Source organism: Tasmannia lanceolata, unplaced genomic scaffold, assembly GCF_043159265.1.
Source record: "Tasmannia lanceolata isolate RefF3 unplaced genomic scaffold, GAP_Taslan_0.1 ptg000037l, whole genome shotgun sequence".
Classification (NCBI taxonomy): domain Eukaryota; kingdom Viridiplantae; phylum Streptophyta; class Magnoliopsida; order Canellales; family Winteraceae; genus Tasmannia; species Tasmannia lanceolata.
Window position 1 is genome coordinate 8,467,806 of NW_027518714.1, and position 8,898 is coordinate 8,476,703.

Sequence of the window (8,898 nt, forward strand, 5' to 3'; positions counted from 1 at the left end):
GGTACAACTAACTTGGTGCTTTCCTTTAATGAGAGATAGGCACATAACACTCCATATTGTTACAACACATTAATGCAAGCTTACAAAGATTTAATTAAAAAAATGAAAAAAATAAATAAAAGAATGTCACTTAAACAACGGATATTCTCTTGGCGACCTTTTTGTAGATGGTCCACCATCACTTATTCTCTTTTAGTGAGTGCCTTCTCAGATACACTAAAGTGCACCAGTGAGGCACATGTGCATGTTTATGACTCCATTGTGCTACCAACTTAGCCCACACATTTTTTTTTTTTTTGAATGGTAACAGAATTCATTAAAAGAAGACTGAGAAGGTCCCCCTTCAAGTACAAAGACATAGATACAAACCAAGAAAGACAGAGACAACCCCGCAATTATACAATTAGGGCGGTAAAAAATAAAAAAACTCTAAAACCTGCTTAGAAACTCCATCTTTTGCCAACTTATCTGCCATAGCATTAGCAGATCTTCTCGCATGCTGATATAAAACCGAAAGCCCTTCCGATATGTCTTTTATCTCATCAAAGAAACTAAGAAATCTCCACGGAGGAATCAAATAGCCCCTGAGCCATCTTATAAGAAGAAGAAGAGTCAATCTCGAGGAAGAAGAGTCAATCATTGACGAAGAAGAAGAGTCAATCTCGAGGAAACATTAACATATAGGCAAAAGGTGGAGTAGCAGTTGGAAATTTACATTGAAGCCGAGAACATAGGAGCAGATTCTCAAAGAGGAGAACATATCAGCATTCTCGTGATTTTGTGAACGAATGAAGTGGAAGGGTGTGAACAGAGAACACTCTATTTTTCATTCTCAACATGGTTTTATTGTTTAAGATTCAGTTATTTTTAAGTTGTTGGCCGACAATGGAATGGAAATTCAATCGCACTGCGAAAAATTGGCATTTGACCCAAATTTGGAAATGCTGCATATTTTGCAAATTTCTAGGAAATGGGCAGATATGGATTTTAAAACATGTATGTTGCAAAAAACTCATAAACGATTTGGCAAAAGTATACCACAGATATTCAGTTTATATAAACCTAAAAAGCCAAGAAAGTCCATCATAATGCCCAACGCTGAAAATCCTGAAATGTTGAGTGATTTATTTTACAGCCAAGGGAAAGAACATAAATTTTGGTTTCAGATTGACATCTTTGCTAAAGTCTTAAGTGATGCAATTTGGAACTGTCAAGCAGGGGAAATAGCAAGAAATGAAAAGGTGGGGCAAATGTGATACTTATACAAACAGTTTCATCTGCATCCACTTTGAATTTATGGTGTTCCCAGTAGAAAACCAAATGCATGGGTGATGTAGGACAGTTTTCCTTGTTTTCTTTTTTCTTTTTTCTTTTTCTCCTTTCTCCTTTTGTTTTCTTAGTCTTACTGTAATTAGAAGTCAGAATTATAGTAAAGAGTCCTACTCCTAGCTAGATTTTGAATAGAGGAGATTTGTTTTAGTTGAATAAGGCAAAGAAGGTTTGAAAGTCTATACCGTTAAAAAAAATAGAGTTTGAAAGTCTACAAACATGAGACGTCGTTGTGTGTAAAAATCATCTTTCATTGAATAACAAGAGTTTTTATATGATGAAGGGCCTTATGAACACTTATTGCAGTTATTGGAGTACGGTAGAAGTCCCATCCTTGATATTTGATCCAACAGCAGCTCCTTTTGAGGAGCTGCTGTTGAATCAAATATCAAGAGTGGTACTTCTGCCGTACTCAAATAAGTGTTCATACAGCCCTTCATTATATAATTTCTCGAATAACAAAATAGTTTCGGTTATTCTCTTATCTTCCTTGTGGATTCAAGGTTTTTTTAATCATCAAAGGGAGATGGTGATCTCTCTTCTTCTAGGGCAAGACAGTGATCTGCCATTTCAAGTTTCTACCGCATCAGAGAGTCCCTGGACAACTTACTTTGTGAACTATCTAAATTGAATCTAAATATAGGTTCAACTATTTTCTTTGGCCTTTGTCATTTTCATTATTTACATATGAGGAGCAAAGCTCTGAACAGTTTGGCATAACCCTTAATAATCAGGCAGTATTATTTTATTTTTTTTAATACTAGATCTCTTAGGGCTGTATGGCTTTCATCCCAAGGATCATGGTCCAAATACTTCTCATAGGGAGCTCTCTTAAAAATTCAGCATCTTTAAACACATTGACATGCCCATCACCATTAACTATTTATGTCCTACTAGTACGGATTGTGAACATGGCTGAGGTAAACAATATTTGACATGTTTAGATTTATCCGGTATGCTCGGTGAGGACATATACTGTATACAAATCACAGGGAAGGGGAACAAACAAAATTAGAGACATCAAATCACATACCACATTCAGGCCTTCTGATTTGTATTCAAATCAACCTTGCTTAATAGCGCCAAATAGATCTTCAAATGCACGTTTGGGGGCTTCAACACGAGAAACTATCTCCACCACTTTGTAATAAGACTCTGGGTGCAATAATGCCTCAACAGCAACTTCTCCAACCTGGTCTCTGGATATGGAACCTTCGTAAAGAGTATCCTGCAGAACAAAAAATCAGAGAGAAACAAGCATGAACCAACCAAGATTTTAGTATATAAGGTAGCATATAAAACACAAACAGGAGATCTGAACCATGTGCACCTCAGGTTCCATGACTATATTTCCAGTAGGCGGGTCATTTCTTAGCCCACCAGGCCTAATAATTGTATAGTTTATACCAGATTTCCTGATATACTGCTCTGCCTGTAGCTTGGCAATCAAAGTGAGTCCAAGTACATTTAGAATGATGTACGCCGGATTAAGGATCTGACCCATTGCAGCGCCATTGACTAAAATGGAACTGATTAGAATGAATCTGTTCACCCCAATTTTGCGGCATGCTTCCACAAGGTTCACTGTCCCAAAATTATCAACCTACAAGCATACAAGTTTCCAATTATTGAACAGAAATAATAGATAAATCCTGAAATTTTTTCTGGCAGGGAATTCAAAAAGTCCTAGAATTTGGGATAACTTAAACCAAAAGAAAATTGTAATGCTGAAACAACGCACCAGCAATAATAAGAACTTCTGGCTATTCAAGAAAAATAATGAATGAATATCAAATTCTTGACAGATGAAAGAGCTCTCTGCTCTGAGTTCTATAATTTGAGCAATTGGATTCCTATCTTTTAGTCATTTTTACATCCCTCCCACTTTGCCAATACTTGAACTCCAGATTTACCCATGCTTTGACTCTGGACTACAAATTATTTATAGTGAACCATGACAGTTGATTTAAAAGCAACTAGTATTTTTTTTTATGAAATACGTATTTAGCAACCGTATTTTCGTGAACTATTTAAATTTAATCATACTTATACCTGATCCCTGTGGAAACAGGTCAAGGGTTTAGAGGATCCACTGCGCTTGATCTTTGTACCCAATATCCGCCCCGTACCCAGTTAACCTTAACATGGACCAGATTATTTAAAAGGTACAAGAAGCTTGTAGTGGTTAGATCATAGGTAACCTAGAAGACCAATCCTAGAAGAACTAAACACTTCCACATATGGTTGAGACTAAAAAAATTTACAGGTTAAGTAAAGTATGTATATTTTCCTTTGACGTATAAAAATTTTAGTGATACAGATGGGAAACTTTAACTCTTAAAAAGAGGAGAAACGATGCAAAAGGAATTGGAATTTTGCACTTCATTTTAGCAAAGACGGATCTTAATGATAAGTACACGAGAGCTTTAAGGGGCACAAGAACAACATGGGTTATCTCTCAAGCCCTGGTTTCTTTTACTTTATTTTTTTGTTAGTTATAAACATTGCATTTTTTTTTTTGTTAGTTACAAAGATTGAATTGATTAAGGTGGCATTTCTTAGCCCTATGCTTCTTTTATCTAGGCATAGGATTGCCTACTTTCTTTTCACAGTTCTAGTGCAATGGTCTCTCGAACCTCTGTCATGGACTCATGGTATACTAATCGTATGTCATGTTGAGAAAACATATTTGCATTGAATAAAATAAGGAAAGTACGATAGTAGTTTGTTCACAGTCTTATGCAGATTTGAGGAGAAAGAAACAAAAAGCACCAATGCACATTCACATCCATTCTGAATCACTAATTCAAGACCATTCACTGATACAACTCTCTGAGGCAACTAACTAGCATATAGCCATCCAACCATCTTTCGTAACAACATTCTATCGGTCGAACAAGATCCCACTAAAGATCAATGATATACCTCATAGAAGAACAGAGCTGAAAAATCAATCATTACTTTCTAAGATGAAATGGTTAACATTCACGCGAACAAAGTAAGATAAATCTAGATGAGACAAGTAACATTAAATAACTAACTCCATTTCCAGTAACTGACCTTCCATGGAGCAAACAAATCCCAAGAACGTCGAAAGCCCGTCGCACAAATTACAACTTCAGCATCACCAATTGCTTCTACTAACTTATCCGGACCTTCCGTCACATCCGCCCTAACCTGCAGATACATTTAAAAAAAGGAGGAAGAAGAAGAAGAAGAAGACACAAATTAAACAAATTAAAATTAAAATTCACAATGCCACAAGTTTCAATCCCATAATAATGCTTACAATTTGCATATTTGAATCCTTCGAAAGGTTAGTTTTTGCCTTCTCTAAATCGAGAACACCCGCCCTAACCGCAAAACCCTTTGCCAAAAGCTGCTCCACAATCCTTTTGCCTGTATTCCCGGTAGCTCCGGCCACAAAAACTTTCTTTGTCACGTTTACCTTTACTTCCTCCTTTTCTGTAACTTCAATTCCCTCCATCTATGTAAACAAAAGATACATATAAAAAAAAAAAAACTGAGAGAGAGAGAGAGGGAGATTCAATTTAACAAACCCTAGCCAAGAATGAAGATTCAATTTCACCCCTTTTCTCTTACCTTGGAGACTGAAATAGAGAAATGGGATTTGGTGAGAGGCGTTGCAGAGAAAGATTTGAGCGTGCGAAGATGAGCGAAGGAGTGTCTGAAGACGGAAATGGCCATGGCTTTCCGAACACCACGTGGATGTGTATGAAACAAAGACCTGCAATGTGACAAGTGTCAACAGCGAGTGGGATGGACCCGGATGTTCTATCCTATGGATCCAAAATATCCGAACTTAATAGACATAATTTGGGCCTTGGAGCTGGATCTGAGAGTGTCCATTGGATCTATATCCTAAGGTCCGAATTTATTTCTGATCCTGCTCGAACAAGAGTATCCTTTATATTTTTGTTTTCAACATCTCTAAATCTGAGCCGTTGATTCACAGTTGGGCTATTTGTGTTTTCTTTCCCCCGATAGAGAGCTTAGAGATCTTTTACCCCCACCCCCAATGTGAGTTCAAGCCTTTTGTTGGATGATAGTTCTCAGTTAAATCGACACATTGTATAGGCTCAAAACTGAAATTTCTGATGTGCAATTCATTGTAATGGTGGAACTCGCCTCTTTATTCATTGCAAGAGTGGCTTCTTTCATTTGGACACGTGCTTTTGAGTGGTAAGTTAAATCGACAAAGGGGCACCCGCTATACGAACCAATGGGAGGCTTTATAAACAACTAAAGCGCAGTTAAGCTCCCGGCACTGCAGCGCAGGAACGCTTTTCTCTTCTTCTTTTTTTTATGAAAAGAGTAAAAAAAGTAAAAATCACAGCAATTATATGGGCTTTGCAGCAAATCCTTTCGGGCTACTTGGTAGATAGTATTCTTAGAAATTGGAATACGATCTTGAAAGGTCTCCTGATAACATTATTGACTATTGATCCCTTGACAACTTAGACGAGTCTGTTATTGGTGGCATTTTCAAGAACAGCAGGGGTAACATCATATATTCATTTGTTGGCTCCGTCGAACACAAGGACTCTTCTCAGGCAAGGTTCGCACTCTCCACCATGGATTGATCATCTTCCTTACACTGATGAAGTGTAGTCCGGAGACAAAAGACACTCTTCCAACGTTATGTCGTGTGCCAAGGGTAATAGTGACGATCAGTGGAGACTAGCTAAATTCATTGATTACATTAGGGGATAAGGTTGCAAAAGACTTTCTTTTTCTCTTATTCTTCGAAGAAATATTTCACTTTCTTTTCCATTTGTAAATAAGATTTATCTAATCTAATCATATCTGTAAGTTGCACATTCAAGTCCTCTTTGGAAGCCATTAACTATATCACTTCACAACAATTTTTTACAAATAATCATATATAACTTCAACACCACTCGCAAATAATTTTTGAAGGTATACAAAGAGGTACTAACATTTTTGCCCTCTTCATTTCCAAGGCATCTCCTACACCGCATGGACAGTTGGAATTGGAGAACCCGAACGCTCTGTCTCCTTTTGCGGCTAAAATTATCAAAACTACTCTTTTGATTTTTCAAGACGAATAACCCTTGCTCTCTGGCCAATATTTGATCATTCTAGAATGTAACATGCCACTAATATATATATATATATATAAGGGTTCCTGCAAACGTGTGCAAGTAAGTTACCTGCACACGTTTACAAAAAACAGGGTGGGGGCCCACATTTTTTGGGGATCAAACAATTCATTTGGAAGGCACTGTGTGTCCATGTTTCTACCTATATTTCCCCTCCACAAATGGCAGAGCTAGGATGATCCAATGGGGCTGATTTTTGGACCACACCCTATCCATGGAAGGGCCTTCCAAATGAATGCTTTGGACCCCCAAAAATGTGGGCCCCCACCCTGTTTTTACAAATGTGTGCAGGAGCTCTCTCTCTCTCTCTCTCTCTCTCTCTCTCTCTCTCTCTCTCTCTCTATATATATATATATATATATATATATATATGAGGAAAAGGATTGTACGCTCGAGCGTACCAAGCTTCTGGTACGCTCGAGTGCCCAATCACATGGGTCCCACATTTTTTGTGGTGATCCAAAGCATTCATTTGCAAGGCCCTATCATAGATAAGTGTACCAAAAATCAGCTCCATTGAATCATCCTAACCCCTCCAAAAGTGGAGGGCAAAAATGGGCAGATTTGTGGACAAACAATGTCTGTCCATTTTGACCTCCACAAATGGATGGGTTAGGATGATCCTATGGAGCTGATTTTTGGTACACAACCCATCTATGTAAGGGCCTTTCAAATGAATGATTTGGATCATCCTAACAAAGTGGGCCCACATGTGATTGGGCACTCGAGCATACCATAAGCTTGGTACACTCGAGCGTACAATCCTTTTCCTCTCTCTCTCTCTCTCTCTCTCTCTCTCTCTCTCTCTCTCTCTCTCTCTCTATATATATATATATATATATATATATATATATATATATATTATATATATATATAAAAGAAAAAAAGCAAAATATAAAATGATGGGGCTTCCTTTATCAAGGAAAGAAAACCAGATCAAATAACAGACTGAAATAATTGATAATGCCTAAATTTATGGTTGGCAATACCAAACCCCTAAAATAAAACGATATTTACGCAGTCCTGACAGCTATAAACATAAGCTGCACTTCATTATCAAATTTACAGCCTGATCATGAATATCCTACCATGTAAACCCTAACATTCATTCAACTTTCTCACGGACAGTGAATTTAGTATTAACTCATGTCTTGATGAAGAAAATTGTCATGGCTAAAAGAGATCATATAACAAGTAAAACAATGAAAATAAATCATGCATATGAATGTGGACACAATTAAAGGTAAATTTTTCATGGTGTAATAGTATTTTACCAAACGTCATTGGAGTGAGCACACATTCTACTGCCAACAGAATTTGCATACTAAAAAAATTAATAAGCACTTTGAAACTTCAAATTTTACCTGATGTGTTGAGAATCTTAAAATGGAGACTGACCTAATTAGAGGATGGGGCGAATGTGCCTCCGCAATATAGAGACTGAAATAACCACATTTCAACCACATAAAGGTTTTGCATTGGAGTTACAGCACTGAGGGTAGCCCTGGTTTATCTGGATACATGTTCATAAGAGCAATCAGTTCATAACCAAGTTCTTCATAGACCTTTTTCACCCAAATGAATCCATTACCTGAGTTTATTGTGTCACTATACTTAATGTCAGCACCAACTGGAGAAATTGCGAAGATTGTACTATCCTAACCATCAGAGCGGATTTTTTTTTTGTAGCCAGTAGTTTAGGAACATCTTAATTATATGAACTGTAAAGATGAAAACTAGGTCGAATCACAAGTTCAAAAATGAGACATTCACTAAATATCACAACACCCAAAGAGGTTCATGGAAATATGCAATTTCCAACTAATTTTCCCTTAGTTTGAATTTCCCCACCATGTTGCAAAACTGATGTCATTATCCCCATAATGTGTGTAACTTTGAGCAAAAATCTCACCAGCTCAGTTCATTCCTCCCTCCCTCCCTCAAAACTATTCTCGAGGTCTCCAGTATAAACTCAAAAGAAACTTCTTTGCTTCACCATATTACAGCATAACTATTCCACTGGATAATTATGCAGTAACTAGAAGTTAAATGGACTGTAAACTATGGGTTGCAATAATAATGTTTGAACTAACAAGGGCATGAGTATCACCGAAGCTTCTATGATGTGAGTTTCTATTATCGAGTAAGCAACTTGTCATTTCCATATAGTTCTAAGATATGTACCCCGCTTCAACTGCTTGGGGATAATAGGAAGTGGCCGGCTGTTTAGATAAATATTGCTCATCAAGAGAATGAAAGCATGTCACAAGACTGGAGAATACTGGATTCGTTTTCGTGAGGTTATATATAGTTGGTAGAAACAAGGATGCTCTATGGTCAAGATTAAGTGAAAAAAAACAACATACTTGCATGAATGTCATTATTTTAAAAGAACATCATCAGACCACGTACGCATAGTGTTGGT

At 37.2% G+C, this 8,898-nt stretch overlaps 1 protein-coding gene across 2 annotated transcripts; it reads right to left on the minus strand.

Moving 5' to 3' along the window:
- On the minus strand, positions 1 to 5,061 carry LOC143861792 (NAD(P)-binding Rossmann-fold superfamily protein). 2 transcript variants are annotated; one of them, XM_077372720.1, is made up of 6 exons: positions 4,933 to 5,061; positions 4,619 to 4,816; positions 4,390 to 4,506; positions 2,660 to 2,932; positions 2,363 to 2,557; positions 1 to 584 (listed from the first exon to the last, which is right to left on the minus strand). In XM_077372720.1, the coding sequence occupies exons 1-5, from the start codon at positions 5,035 to 5,037 to the stop codon at positions 2,393 to 2,395; spliced, it is 858 nt and encodes a 285-aa protein (XP_077228835.1). In that variant the 5' UTR covers positions 5,038 to 5,061; the 3' UTR covers positions 1 to 584; positions 2,363 to 2,392. The 2 variants fall into 2 exon arrangements, with proteins under 2 accessions (XP_077228835.1, XP_077228834.1); XM_077372719.1 differs by having other exon boundaries at positions 1 to 593.
- Positions 5,062 to 8,898: the final 3,837 nt, after the last annotated feature.

Excerpts from the sequence above, each read along its gene's own strand:
- LOC143861792 (XM_077372720.1), bottom strand. The coding sequence starts at position 5,037 with ATGGCCATTTCCGTCTTCAGACACTCCTTCGCTCATCTTCGCACGCTC. Across the intron at positions 4,507-4,618 it reads AGGATTCAAATATGCAAATT|GTTAGGGCGGATGTGACGGA; the intron begins GTAAGCATTATT and ends ATGTATCTGCAG. Across the intron at positions 2,558-2,659 it reads ATATAGTCATGGAACCTGAG|GATACTCTTTACGAAGGTTC; the intron begins GTGCACATGGTT and ends TTTGTTCTGCAG.